The sequence below is a fragment of the Saccostrea cucullata genome, unplaced genomic scaffold (genome assembly GCF_032062105.1).
Source record: "Saccostrea cucullata isolate Sc308-1 unplaced genomic scaffold, CSIRO_AGI_Scuc_v1 ctg122, whole genome shotgun sequence".
NCBI classification, from domain to species: domain Eukaryota; kingdom Metazoa; phylum Mollusca; class Bivalvia; order Ostreida; family Ostreidae; genus Saccostrea; species Saccostrea cuccullata.
In genome coordinates this window covers 411286-426470 of record NW_026932975.1, presented here as the reverse complement: position 1 = coordinate 426470, position 15185 = coordinate 411286, and the positions used below count along the sequence as shown (strand labels likewise).

Sequence of the window (15185 nt, the reverse complement as noted above, 5' to 3'; positions counted from 1 at the left end):
CTTTAACTTTATCAGTGGAGAGAAGATTTGTTAAGTCACTTATATGATTCAGAAAAGATCATATTTCCTACAGGCAAAAAGTATAAAATCACACTCTTAGTATTTCACCTGTAAAAACATATACATCCAAAAATGCACTCGAGGCTTTAATAGAAATTCCGTAGGACCATACGTAATACGCATTTGTTAATTAATGTATATTTCTTTTTAATTGGATACGAGCATTTGTCAAGCTCGCTGTGGGTGTATTATTGCCCGACTGGGACATTCACGCGAGAGGTCGGGCCACCTAGTCCAACGAAGTTCCCAGCTCTAGATGAGGGTCACTGAACCAACCCCCAAATTACACCTAATCAGTGGAAATAATTAATTTGAGTGTCTCTAAAACGAAATACAATTTGGAATACCCAAGTAGGATAGAGGAAGCAAACAGCCTCAGAGATGGGAGAAGGGTAAGCGTTTTCTTGTCTGCGTTTATTTTTGTTTACTTTTTTCACCTGAACAAAGGGATATAAAATTGGTGAAATTATGTGAAAAAAGTATACATGTATTTATGAAATTTGTTTAAATTAAATATATATAAGAAATAGAAATATACGACAATATGACTGTATATAATTTGTTGTGGAAAATCTTTGGAAATTTTTGTTGATTGTCCAGCCTGTTTCCGCTATGGCCTACAGCGATTGCGTTTATAGTCATTTGATGGATGTGATGGCCCTTGTGTTAGTGGCTTCTCTCTCTCTCTCTCCGTATACAAGAAGTCAGTTTAATTGGTTTTGTTTGAGAAAATTATTAATTCAGTGAATTGAATCCCTTAACTGTCATCATTGCAAGTCTTTCACCCCTTTTCCTCAATATTGCTTTTTTCCAACCGTATGAATTATGTCACTTTTAAAACTATCTAGAGGTACTAGGAAATAGGGCTTTTACTGTTGTTTTTCCCGACATATGATTTTATTAGACCTCATAAACAACGGTATGTCAACCGTCAGCATATAAATTATATTTGCAAATCTTTTTTTCTTTAATGTATACTACAATGTACGTATATTACACGACGATTACCTGACATGATTTTTCAGCCTTTCTTGAACTAGAAATTGACCCCCCTCACGCCCGGGTATTAATTTTGTTTCCTTGCGATAAATTGGATTTGTGTGAACCGTGGTGTTCCCCTGATAGTGAGATTCTTCTATTACCTTTGATGTACAGATATATAAAATGCCCATACTAAGGTGTTAACCTATAACCCGAATATAATTCACGTTGTACCCCAGGTGCTCGATTGATAAAGTATAGGGTACATTCCTAGTTATATACCAAAGTGAGGAACTATTGATATCGACAACTTTTATGGATAGACGGAAGTTAAAATAATACATGTATTTCAAAAATTTCCCTCCTCTTCCACTTGAAAATTCATGGAATTACAGTTAATTTTTGCCTTTTTAGCCGTAAAATAATCTTTGATAATGAAGAATTTTATTTTCTTGTTATTTTTTTTTTAAATTCGACCTGTTATTAAAGTGTATACAATACTACTCGTTAAACACAATCTAAAAAATTCAAGCTTACGTTGTTGCATTATTTGTGCATAAATTGCATAGTAATTTGTAAAGTTTTTATGACAATTTAAAGAAATAAAGTACAAGTCGTGCAATGCAGAAGTTTATATACTTTTAAAATAGCAAAATACGTATATTAGAATTTCATTTAGAATAAATTCTGGACAAAAATTAGGGCAAGAACGAAAAGTAATTTTGGTCATTATATTGGAGTAATGACTAGCAAAGGTAGACACCTGTGGTCAGAAACACCCCCCCCCTTCGATTCACACACTCTCAATATGCTAGTAATTGTTCTATCCAAAAAATCCTACGCTATACATATTTGAAAAAGATATGAAATTGAATTATTGTTTTGAATATCTATCTATCGGTTGGGGGTGGGGGGTGGTTCGCTTTAGAAATTTTATTTTGCAAATTCAGACAGCTTAAACAAATCATACATGTACCTAAACCAACAAATAGGGCTGCACAATTATATCGATGTTTCGGTAAATTGCGATTAGTTAAAAGAAACATCTTACTGCGACGTTTTTCCAGTACCGATATACAGCAAACTTCTGCGGCTTTAGATTTCGTAAATAAAATAATTATGTAATTCAATACTAGTATGTCAGGGTCGTTTCCAATTTTGCCAAAAAAAGTACTGAACGATAAAGTTACTGTTGTATATTTGCATTTCGTTCCAAAACTGCAGTGAAATTACAAGAGCCGTTTTTAACACATTCCTCTTACAGCGTCTGCTCAAGAGCAATTGGCGAAGTAAAGAGTTGATCCTTACGTCGCGGGTTCGAGTCTCACTGTGGGACTTGGAGACCCGGTCCGAAAAAGATCCCTCACTGCTCAATGGCTGTTAGTGCCGAGTACATGTATAAGACAACGTTTGCAGCTCTCCACCGGCAAGTGGTGGCGTCTCCATATGAGTGAAAAAATCTCGAGAAGGACATCAAAGAACATACAAACTAACAAATTAACACTCTCCAATTATACGTAGATGGAGGTTAAAAAATATAGAAAAGGAGCTTTTAACTGTCATTTCAAAATACTGCAATACATCTTTCAACATAGTAAAAATATCGCAATACAAAATTTCCAACCGATGTCCAGCCTCACCAACGAAACAAGTAAAACGTAGACAAATTCTTATAATTGCTGTACGAAAAGTTACTTTTTAAGCTCAGTCATGTCTGAAAAAGGTAAAATATATGTTTTAAAAAAGAGTAGTAAAATTGTGTGGCGTGATGTAGTGCTTCCTACCTTTCACAACCATCCACATTTTTGAAAATTAGAGGCAACGCGAAAAGAGAATTTTTCTGATGAAATTAAAAAGAAAAAAGCTCTCATTTATTATTTGAAGAATAGCCCGTGCAAGTTCGTGGGCAAACGCGTAAATGTTCTTTAAACAAAATGTTAATTATAACCACACTTTTAAAAAAAAATATTGGACAAAGTAAAATAAATGACAAAACATTTCAAGTTTTTTAAAATTTGATTAAAACCATTCAAAATAATACCTTTCTAAGATACATACATAACGTTCAAAAGAAAGTAAAACAAATTTGATTTCCTAACTGAATGAATACTTAATTTAAATTTGAAAGATTTCTCAATTTAATTATTTGATCTTATGTAATATGTAGCTCAGATTGTAAATTTGTCTAAATATGATAATTTATGTAAAATTCTGAATCGCATTAATAAGTCTGTATGGGGTACCCTTTCACCAGACAAAAAATTATGAATATGGTGTAATGTACGTTAGCGACCCACTTTTGACCTAGCACGGCCATGTTTCCGTGAGATAAGAAGTCTTCCCGCTCTCTGACAGTGAACAAATGTCTCTGAACAAACAAGCAGTTCTAAGGCTACAATAGTTCAAACTGACCCATCCCTGTGGATAGATGTCCAATTTTTGATCGAGAACAGGAGGGGCGAAAATGTAAGTTAACTTGGACTTCATATTCTACTATATCGAAGTTTTTTTAAAGATTTAATATATAATAGGTGACCCTTTGAATGAGAAGGGACGATGGCTCATAAGAAAGTAAGGTATTCTGGTATAGCTTTCGTAGAGTATCATTTTATTATATCTATTTCAAGCTTTCAATTTATTTTTTGGCACGATTTGTGATGGTACGTACCTTGATTCTTAATCTTTTATCTCGTTTATTAACAATGATAAGGATTCTTATCGCAAAAGACAATGTGTAAATCTTCTAAGTTTAGCACCATGCGTCAGCGATAAGTAATCTAATTAAATGTTAAATCATAAAGAGATTCTGGCTATTCTGTATGCTAATTAATAGATCTGACAATGAGATAATTCTAAAGGAATTACCAAAAGGCCAGGTCACGTAATATCACGTAACAATCTACCCACGGAAAATGGACCCGTCATCTAACCTTAAAACAAAGGTGGTTAATGTTGCTCCTTGCCGAACCACTTAGATCTTGTTAATGATTTTATCTACAAATCAAAGCATAGATCAAATAACGATCGATCTGGGTCGTGACCCAGTCTTTTAATTATTTGTAAAATGCAATATGTTTAAATGCATTTCCTCTGCATCCCAGCTTTTGTTCGAGTGTCCTACATGTCGTGGGGTTTGTTGGTCTTTCTGCATCCATACCCTATATAGTTGAAACCGATACCGTCTGTCGCTCCTTGACCTACAATCAAAAAACAAACAATAGATTATAAGCATCAACTTTTTTAAAAACAGTGTAAATTTAAATAGATGTCTTTGTGTAGTAGAAAAAGTCACGATTGAATTTCTACTATTGCAATATTGGATGTCAGTTTTTGTATTTAGCAGAACAAAGAGTTTGCAGATGTACTATTGGAAATGACATCATGATTGAACCCTATACATGAAAAACATGTCAAAACTATTAACCATGCGTTTTTTGCATGTCTTTGCTTTTGTTAAAAACCAATCCAACAATGTGTATTTGAGCATCTTTGAAACATACCGGCCTACTTAACTTCGTGCCTTTTTGTGTCATTTGTAACAACTGGCTCTATATTACACAACCAAAGTAGATAAATTACAAATGTTCACAGTTTTATTTCTATAGTTTTCGGGCTTTCTGCTATTTATAGGGGATAATATACCATTCATGATATGCAATAATTCTTCCCATGGTTACCAAATCAACACTTAGAGACACATAAAAAGACGGAGAAAGGGTTCATAAACTATTACACCATTGACCTTTCACAGTCGGGGGTTATTGAATATTGGCCGGTTATCTGAATTTTATCAACTTTAGATAGTACAAGATTATAATCCACGGTTAAATTCTAAACCTACGATGTTTGTAATACCCTGCTGTTTAAACACGGTTACCATGGTACATGGACACAGCAAATTTGAAAAGGGGTTTTCGGAGTTTAATATTAGGAAGTCGGTTATGTAACTATGTAGACACCACAGAATGAATGTATAAGGTCTGGCACTGATTGAGAAGCATATATTTTTTCATAATGATTGTACATGCATACAAATTATCTGGGTTTTTTTTCAAAAAGGAAAGGCCAACAAGTTTGAAATCATTTTTCATATTAATTGCATTTGGAATAACATATTTTTTCTTTTCATTATATGTACAAAGATTAATTCAAAGGATCGTAACTGAAAAATTAATATGACTCAATTTCTCCCCTCAATATTGATGTAAATGTCGGATTCTTTATTATAGGGGTATTTACGAATCCATATCTGTCAACGTTCGTTCGTGTGTCACCAAATTTACAATATCGTCATAAAAACTATAACCTTTTTTCATTGTTCAGTTTTGATTCTTTTTTCCTTGTGATATCAATTCCTTTCAGTTCTAATCTTTCAATGTAAGCAAGACTCCTGGACATTCACCTATTTAAATCACCAGGCTTAATCCAGAACTGTAAATAACGTTGACTTCAATGTAACACCTATTTTAAAATGATTAACTCAGATTCTTTTTTTTTTTTTTTAAAAAAAATGATCGTCCTTAATATGATCTATATTTAAAATCTTTCCCAGATTTACTCAGTTTATTCTATTGAATCCTTATTGGAATAGTAAAAACAAAAATAGACCAATTCATTGATTTTCAAGGGCATGTTTTCAAATCTTTATGAAAAGATATTAAACTTCCTGTTTTCTATAACGGACAAATACAACAATTTAGCTTCTAAACTGAAGGCGCAAGAATTATCGATATTGGTCGACAAAAAGACAACATGAGACTTATAACTAGACAATTACCACATTATCAAGCCATTTAAAAAAACTATGTACTCTACCAGCAAAATAAATTTGTCAAAAGCTACAAACTTTTTTTGCAATCGGATACTCTGCTCATATTGTCAGTCAGTGGGTAAATGGAGTTCAAATCCCGTTGTTCTTAGAAAAGGACGGTGCAAAGGTAGACTCTCTCTTCATCATCAATCAAAAGAATGTTACGATGTCTTGCCTTACTTTCCAGTGATCCTTTTTGGGATGGAGGCGGTGTCTCTAATTCTTAATTCTAAAACCGACGGCACCTCTACGTTCTGATTTCTTCGGGTTGTTTTGTCCAGTTGAGACTGGTGATGAAGTACATGTACTTTTATTATTGTTTTGAATGGTTCAGACGGTGACAAAGTACTTTTAACCACGTTCTGATTTTTGACTCCGGTGACTGTTAAGAAAATAGTATTTGGGAAAAGTGTTGGAAGTGCTAGTGAAAATTGTTCATTCACTGAAGATTTTCTCGCTCATTCTAATTTCTAGTACAAACGATAGTCACGGACAAACGGTAAAAGTAAAAAAGAAAAGTTATGGACAGATAACTGAGAGGAAGTCTTCTTCTCGGGACATATTCTTTTCAGACTGTTAACCAATCTTATTTGTTGACCTCGATCCTTCAATTGAAAATAGTCATATTTTATAAATTTCTAAAATTTCAAATTCAATCATTTTATAGAGCAAGTTTTCTACGTTACATTACTATTTAATGCTAGGAAAGTCCTCCACGTAGCGCAGTGACTCACCGCTAGAGCTTTTACTCTACAGCCGAGGAATAATGTCATGGGTTCGAATCCCACTTCGAAACGTGGGGACCTGACCGTATTAAACTGAGATTTCGTGTCGTAATAAGTGCTGGCATAAAAAGACATCAAATCGCTTCAAATTGAAATTAATATATAAAGTAGTTGACAAACAAAAATTTTCTTTGTAAAATTCTTTCGAGAAAAATCACTTGGTCTGTCTTGAAAAAGAAAGTGGTATTCTTGAAATTCATCCTTTAAATCTCCAGCCCTCCACCGGCCAGTGGTGGTGTCTCGATATGAATGAAAAATTCTTGAAAGAACGTTACATGTTCGCCCACCTTTAAATGCAACCCTCCACCGGCAAGTGGTGACGTCCCAATATAAGAATATAAGATTCTTGAAGGAACGTTAAACAAACATACGGTTGGAAAAGGTGAACGACCGGTCCCATTCCTTATATATAACAACAAAACAAATTCAGGTGTTAATATCATACAGCAGGGTCTATCTCAAGAATTTGATACTTGATATAGAGGACAACAGTCAACAAATTATTCATGACGTAACATAAATGATTCATCTTTCCGTTTTTTGTACAAAAAATCAACCATGACCATCTAAATACATGTATACCACACGTCCATAGGTAGTGCAAGCAATACCTGTAACTTACGGATAAAGGTACAAAGGTTTAACGGGGGATCATAATTTACCAGGATTTCTCCTCGAGATTTTTAAAAACCGGTAGAACAGCACATTTTTTCTCGACTGTACCGCAACTGAGTATCTGTTCACTTCAGGCCAAGCGTGACATCCAACTTGTGGGTGTGTGTGACTAAATCAGAGAACTATGTTTACTTCTCTTCCGTTTAGTTTCCATTGATAAGTGTATAACGTGAATTGGGGACTTTTGTGGACTTTTAACTGGACACTCTTCTTGACGGTCAGAGACTCAGGTGTAGTGGGTATAGAGGACCATAAACCCCGGGACAAATCAGGGGAACTATCCTAAACCATGTAGGTATTCAAATCCGAGACTATTAAGACAGATTTACGTGTATGTACCACAAACTCGTGTGATATCTATTAAGGTTTAGTTTAAGGGCAAATTGGTTTAAAAAAAGATTTTGATTGGATTATAGAAGATGTTTTAGTATATTGTTTTTCAGGGTTACAGGTAGGTTAAAATTGTGCTTATGGTCAACTTTCCGGAAGTGTGCACTTTTATGCAAACCTTTCAGAATTTTTTTTTTTAAATTGTGTTTACAAGTAAAAAAAAAAACACGGAAAGAATCTTAGAGTATGATGTGTAAAGACCTTAGGGGAAAATTAACCCACAAAATTGTTAAAATTTGTTGGATTATAGACTTATCCTGTCCCCCAAATTTTTGGGAAATCTATCTTTGACTATAGGCGACATAACTGATAAGTATGTTTATCCTACACACGTCGCATTTGATGAAGTATCTTTTAATATTCAAGGCCCATATCTCTCTTGGTTTTGATAAAGTGGGGCAGTGGAAAGTCGTGACACATTTATAAGGCATACATCATTGAACACACTTAACTAAGATGTAGAAGTTCAGTGATGTGAAGAAAGTATTTATATAGTCGAAATTGTTTTCAGTCAAAATTCAGCAAATTAACTGGAAAAACTTGCCTTGTATATATTACAACATCACAGAGTGTAACCTTTTCTATACCGTAAACTACTTAGATTTTCACTAGAGACTGATCGAAACGGTACGCTCGCGCTCATACAAATATTGCGAAATACTTCATACTTAAGATCATTAAAGTTTCACAATATTTGTTAGCTCTTTAATGATGTCATAATCTTACAAGATCAGCATTAGATAGGTTGTGTTTCCTAGATGTAAGTAAAATTATGACAAAAAGTGTGATATATGTTCATGTAATTCAGGTGGTATAGAGGGAAAAATTTCCAAGGTTTGTTAATTTTAAAGAAAGATAGGGTGTCTAAACACAGAAAATTATTTATACAATTAAAAACTTTCTTTGATTGTTAGTACGGAAATTAATGTTGCAGCTGTTGCAGTAATGAATACATACATAAACCTCGTAATTAAGCGCTTTATGTAATGATTTTATCTGATATAACTGCGACGTTAATCCCTGTACTAACAACCAAAGAAGGACATTTTGTTTATATTTTTATATGTATATATAATATTTTAAAATAGGATTAAATTTAATAATTGTTTTATTGATATGTACGTCATAGTTCATTTCATTGATGGAACAGCCACTGATCAAGAAATCTGTACAGGTAGTGTTGTTCATTAACTGATAAACGGCAATGCTTTTCTAAGAACTAAAAGAAGAAATTGTGGACGTAAATGTTTAGGTATTGACATGCAGATCACTTGCTGCAAAATAATTAGTATGGTGTTAAAATATTTCCGCCGGTTTCCATAGACACAAGATCTATGATATTGGGGGAGACCCAACGTCGTAAGTATAAAACTAAGCGTATGAACAAATGAACTAACGTTAACTAACCAACTGCTGCCTGGCGGCTTACTAGCTTTTTGCTTGTTTGGTTTGAAAACATTGAAAATAACCACAATCCTCTTTTGTATGACAAACACAAAATGAGTGTAAAGTCAGCGAGACCGAAATTTGAATGTTTTGTTTTGTCCCGTCCTTTAGCTTTTTTCCGTTGGCATCGCCCACGGCGTGAGTATAGTTGGATCCGCTCCACTCATCAGCGAGTTGCTCTCTAATGCTTAAGTTGAATAAATCGAAATTTTGTAACACTCTTAAATTCTATGATGTTTTGTATAATTGAATAAGGATTTTATTTTGAATTGCCTTGGTTGTTAAAAATGCCATTGAATACTGTTATACACAAAAGTTTAACTTGATAAAGTCTAAACTTTTAATGTAATACTAGTATATTGATTGTTGAAATATTTTTGCAAAATTACATGGAAAGTTCTTTGCTGTTGTCATAAAAGATTGCAATAGTAACTGGAAATTTCATGTATATCTAAAAAAATAAATAATTCAGTGCATGAAAGGTAATCTTGATAGGTGATAAACAAACATTAGCTTTATGTCAAGTCAACTGAATTATATATCTGATTGGAATTTTAAATATGAACAATTTACATACACCAAAAAAAGGTTTCTTGCACTGCAATTGAGAGGTGTTCGTTAAATCGATAAATTGATTACACTTGATTAATATGATTTTAAAGAAAACTATTAAAAGGCAAACAGGTGAAAGAATTGTGTTGATCCATCTGATAAGTCAGCCTACACACATAGAGTAAAAGTAATACAAGTTTTAAATGGACTAGTGCAGAAAATCTCAAATAAAATAACTTATCAAGAGCCCACGCCCTTAAACAAGCAAACGCCGTATTTTAAATTTGCCATCAATCTTGAATTTATAGGTTTTGAGTGTTGTAAATTTACCTTTACTATGAAAATTCAATTACTTGGGCTTCTTTTAATATTTTAGGTTTTCTAAAACAATGTTTAATATATATACTGATAGTAATACTAGTATGTTTTTTAAATATATTCTCGTATTTTGTGTTCTCTTAAAAAAATTGAAATACATTTGGACGAGAACAATTAAATATATATTCTTTTCCAACATTTAAAGTAAACAAAAGAAAACCAGTTTAATTCTTATAAAACATGAGCAAAAATGAAATATAAAATCTACTATCGACATGCTTTCTGTATCACACTATCTTTATTTTCAGGGTGGAAGGTATTCTCGGTGCGGTCCCCTCTATTTCCAAACTCCGAGGGAACAACAACGATGACTGGATTGATCGCCTCAATCATCGTTACACGGTTATTCTCCTCGTTATCTTCGCTGTCGTCGTCAGTACAGGGCAGTTTGTGGGGGAACCAATCCAGTGCTGGTGCCCGGCCGAGTTTACAGATGCATACGAAGCCTACACTACATACATCTGCTGGATTTCGAATACGTATTATATACCAATGGAGGAAACCATTCCAATTGATATTCGTACGCGACAGGAAGCGGAAATAACGTACTATCAGTGGGTACCAATCATTCTACTTTTCCAGGCGCTAATGTTTAAAATCCCTAATCTTTTCTGGCGATTCACTCATAGTGCTTCCGGTGTGAATCTGAATAAAATTGTGGCCATGGCAGAGGAAACTCAGGTTGGTTCTCCCGAAGACAGAGCGGAAACTATCAAAAACCTCGCCAACTATCTCGACAAATGGTTGGGGACTTATCAAGAATACAGAAACAATATATTTGTCCGTGCCAAGAAAAAAGCAGAACGATTTTGTTTCTTCATCTGCGACCGCCGAGGTGGGACATATCTAATTGGTCTCTTCATTACCATCAAGGTTGTCTACATGGCTAACGTTATTGGACAATTTTTCATTCTAAATGCGTTTATGGCGACCAAATACAACCTTTACGGGTTTGAAGTGATTCAAAGTTTGATTGACAACGAACCGGTGATGGAGTCCCCGCGATTTCCGCGCGTCACCCTCTGCGACTTCCAGATCAGACAACTTCAGAACCTTCAACGATGGACAGTACAATGCGTACTTCCTGTTAATCTATTCAACGAAAAGATCTTTATTTTCCTGTGGTTTTGGTTTTTTCTGATCGCCTTTCTGACAGCCATAAATCTTTTGAAATGGTTATTCTACCAGCTATACCAAAATAATAAAGTGCAATATGTTAAAAAGTACTTGAAAATAAACAATGAAATCAACACAGGTTTCGATAAGAAGTTGTGTGCAAAATTCTCCAGGGAATATCTCAGAAATGACGGAGTATTCCTTATGTATGTGATTTCTAAAAACGCTACAAATATGGTTGTTACAGATCTGTTGCACGAACTCTGGAAAATCTTTAAGGAAAAACACAAGCCACACTCAAACAATTTTGACGAGCCTCTTTTGAACAGTGAAAAAGAACCTCTTGAAGGAGGACATCTACACAACAGCTCAGCTTAGATCGAAAAATGAGTGCTAGCTCAAACACCGAGGAGGTACGAAAAGTCCTTCCGACTTCCGTTGAGTAGAAACTAGTGTTTCGAATTCCCCGGAAGTGACATAACCACAGCCACTTCCGTTGAGAAGAAACTAGTGTTTCGAATTCCCCGGAAGTGACATAATCACAGCCCCAGGACTGTGAATACCAGAATTGTCAATCGAAGAGAGGGAAAGTACTCTTATAAAGAAATGCTTTCGAAATTCGATCAGAAAGACAATTTTATTAGGTGCTATGAATATGCAGTTTTTCATTTTCAGTCTAAATTTGAAAATGGATATTTCAGGACAAATTAATATTCAACTTCAGACTAAAAATGATTAAACGCGACAGATTTATGCATACCGGTATATATATTAGTAGTCTGCTTAATGTCTCATTTCTTACCGATATTAGTAACATGGTATTTGTAAGGCTTTTTTTTTTTTGAAAACGACTCGCATTCTCGAAGATATTATCTGTTTTTGCATTGATATACATTATACATTTTTTTCAGTCGCAGAATCGGTTTGTTTATTTTGTATTTTTGGCGTTATTATTTGCTTCGTCTGTGGCATTATTTGTAAATCACTGTGATTAACATTGATGTTAAACTACACACAATAATGGTGCTATTCATCTAATCAGTAGCCATTATGATTGGTAAATCTTTGACATTTATTACAAGAATGATTTCTGAATTCAAATAATAATACCGGAATGTGATTTATTTGTTTTACTTACATATCATCATGAGTTCTATGCTTGTTTCAGAAGGTAACAATATTCCTTGCCAAAATATATGGAGTGTTTTTGACTTTTTTTTTTTTTGTGGATTTTTTTCTTTATACATGTATAACTCATAAAAAAAAGTTATGTTTACATTTTGTAAGCTAACAAAGTGTACAAATTTTCATAGTAAAACAATTCCAAACGTATTTGTCCATTTTGTCTCTAGACCAGGATGCATGAAGAAAACTTCATATCTTAATATTAAGTTTGCGTTTGTCGATGTTTGGGACTAGGAACAGCCATTATTCACCTTCCTCTAACAAGTACACCTGAGATAGCAACAACAGACCAAAGATGTACAGAGATATAGTTACCACATAGACCTTTCTTATCATGTGAAGTTGCTCGGGGCAATGGCTGTAGATACTAGCTGTTTACCTAGGTGTGCATTTGTGCGACCAAGAATTTGTCAACTCGTACAGGCGACAAACTTAGTGATTATAGTCCATTTAGTCCTGTCAGGACGCTGTCTGAGAACACAAAGTAAAGTGGAACAGGTAGAAAAAAGTATTTTAAGGTCCTCCCGTTAGGCGAGACCTGTCAGAAACAAAACTTGTGACAAATCCATGCCCCCTGAAATGATTTGCTTCCCCTACCAGCAAAGGTCAATGACTAAAAGGTCTATTTCACATTACCTTTAAAATACTGTTGGGCACTTGAAAAAAAGCTAAAAGGTACATGGATAAAAAACAAAAGATAGCTATCTTATATACAAATATTATTTGGGCAAAGTAACTCGAAATGAGTGTGAAGAACTCGCTATTCGTAATTATCATCAGTGCAAATAATTTACATGTATTAGCAAAATGTAAAGGAGTAAAGCAGGAAATGCGGGAAAAAATGACATAATTTCAATAATTCCACTTTTTCCATATCATTGGTCTTGATGGTAACCAAAGCACAATTTAAGAACGAACAGCATCAGTAGCTTATCATACACACAATTAATCTGCTGGGAGCACAGAAGTAGAGAAAATTTTTACGAATTTGTTCTTCTATATTATGGTCAGCCTACTCAGCCACGGTCCATACTTGAGCCTTTGTCTGGATCAAGAGGGCGATTTTTTTCAGCCACAGTCCATACAAGTTTAAGTTTATGCTGTACAATCTCATTGTTTTTGTTATAAATTGTTTAAAATTAAAATAATACACAATCTTGTTTTAACCATGAAATCTGCAAATTGACTACTATTTGGTATGGTTCAACAGCTCCATAGAAAAGCGAGCAAATTGATCCCCTTTTTTGGACGACGAAAAATCAGAACGAAATAGAAAAACCCAAATTAGAAAATACTAGTAATCTCATCGTAAGATTATGTCCATGTATGTTTCACACTATTAAAATGATTCATTCAAGTTTTGAAGGGCTTCTTTCAATTTACATATTAACAATCCCAATATTTAATGGGATTGACGTCAGACTAACATAGGCCTTCCATATAATCTTCACCGATATTTTGTGCAGTTGCTTTTTCATGAAAAACTTTCTATTCGTCAGCAAAATTTTGACACATTTTGGTATTTCTCAAGTACTAGTATCACTCATTCGATGACCACATTCGTCCTGTCTTGATAACTTCCTGGTCCAGTGAAGATATGAGGAAATTTGAATATATTTTTTGTTGCTGCCCATTAAAAGAGGGAATAGCATTTTTAAATTTGTTTGTTTTATTTACGGAATGCTTATAATTTAATTTTCATTCATTTGATGTAAGAAAAAAAGATGATTGTTCTAACAAAATGACTTCAGTTTGTACAAAATTTGAATGTAACGTCAGGCGGATTGATACGTTTTTGACGCAAGTCATTGTGACGTAGGCAACCCATTTTATACGATATAAAGTAAATTTTTTATCCAATCAAATACAGCGTTACAACCAGAATTGAATTATTATTTTTTAAAGAACGGATTTCGAGTTTTTGTCCATAGAAAAATCAGACGATCTAAGTTTATATTGGAACATAAACAACGACCTGTAAGACGCCTCCAAAGTTTTGCATTTTTAACCAACAAAATAAATTAATTCGCCAAGTCAATGAATCATACTAATGAATTTAAATATGAAGATTTTTTCTCTAAATGTGTATGCTCCTTACATTTTTGATTAAGACTGCCCAGAAATTCTTGAAAAGGTTAAGTGTAGATGATATTATGCAATTCTATTAAAATAAAAACAAAATTTATTCAGTAATTAAAGTAACTTAATGTGACGACTACGCTAGCAGTTCGCACCGTAATCATAATTATAATTTGATTCTTTGTTTACAATTGATGTTTTACAGGAAATCTTGATAGGCCCTCTCTCTATCTTTTATACAATATCACTTTTTACCTCGCCGAAGTCGAGATGAGCTTAATCTATATCTTGGCATTGGCGTTGTCATCCCGATTAAAACTGATTAAAAATAAAGATCCATCTTGATAAAAAAAAACCGCATGGCCGAGGCATCTAGGGGTGTCAAACTTGCTTCGGAAGGTGCACATGACCTATATTTTTTTAATGTATGAACAGATAAAAGCTTTCAGAGAAAGTCCATTTTTAAATTACTCTAAATCTCTCGGGCGCCAAACCTGCAAGGATCATGCATCTACATGTATGGGTGTACACTACCAGACATGCTTCGGATTCTTCATCTGACCTACATGCATTGGATGCTTGATCTGACCTACACTTTACCGATGAGTAATCAGGTTAAAACTGTTGAAACATGTTCATTTACTGGCAATTTTAAGCCATATTGTGATTTTTCCGTTGTTTCCCGATCGTGGGATGGAGCACACAGCCACAAGCACCTGACGTTACTT

At 34.0% G+C, this 15185-nt stretch overlaps 1 protein-coding gene across 5 annotated transcripts; it reads left to right on the top strand.

The window, feature by feature from the left end:
- The first annotated feature begins 112 nt into the window (after nucleotides 1-112).
- Nucleotides 113-12525, top strand: LOC134236708 (innexin unc-9-like). 5 transcript variants are annotated; one of them, XM_062718892.1, is made up of 3 exons: nucleotides 113-452; nucleotides 9259-9285; nucleotides 10326-12525. In XM_062718892.1, the coding sequence occupies exons 1-3, from the start codon at nucleotides 442-444 to the stop codon at nucleotides 11569-11571; spliced, it is 1284 nt and encodes a 427-aa protein (XP_062574876.1). In that variant the 5' UTR covers nucleotides 113-441; the 3' UTR covers nucleotides 11572-12525. The 5 variants fall into 5 exon arrangements, with proteins under 5 accessions (XP_062574876.1, XP_062574875.1, XP_062574877.1 ...); XM_062718891.1 differs by lacking the exon at nucleotides 9259-9285 and adding an exon at nucleotides 9025-9060; XM_062718893.1 differs by lacking the exon at nucleotides 9259-9285 and having other exon boundaries at nucleotides 114-452.
- Nucleotides 12526-15185: the final 2660 nt, after the last annotated feature.

Excerpts from the sequence above, each read along its gene's own strand:
- LOC134236708 (XM_062718891.1), top strand. Across the intron at positions 9,061-10,325 it reads ATTGGGGGAGACCCAACGTC|GGTGGAAGGTATTCTCGGTG; the intron begins GTAAGTATAAAA and ends CTTTATTTTCAG.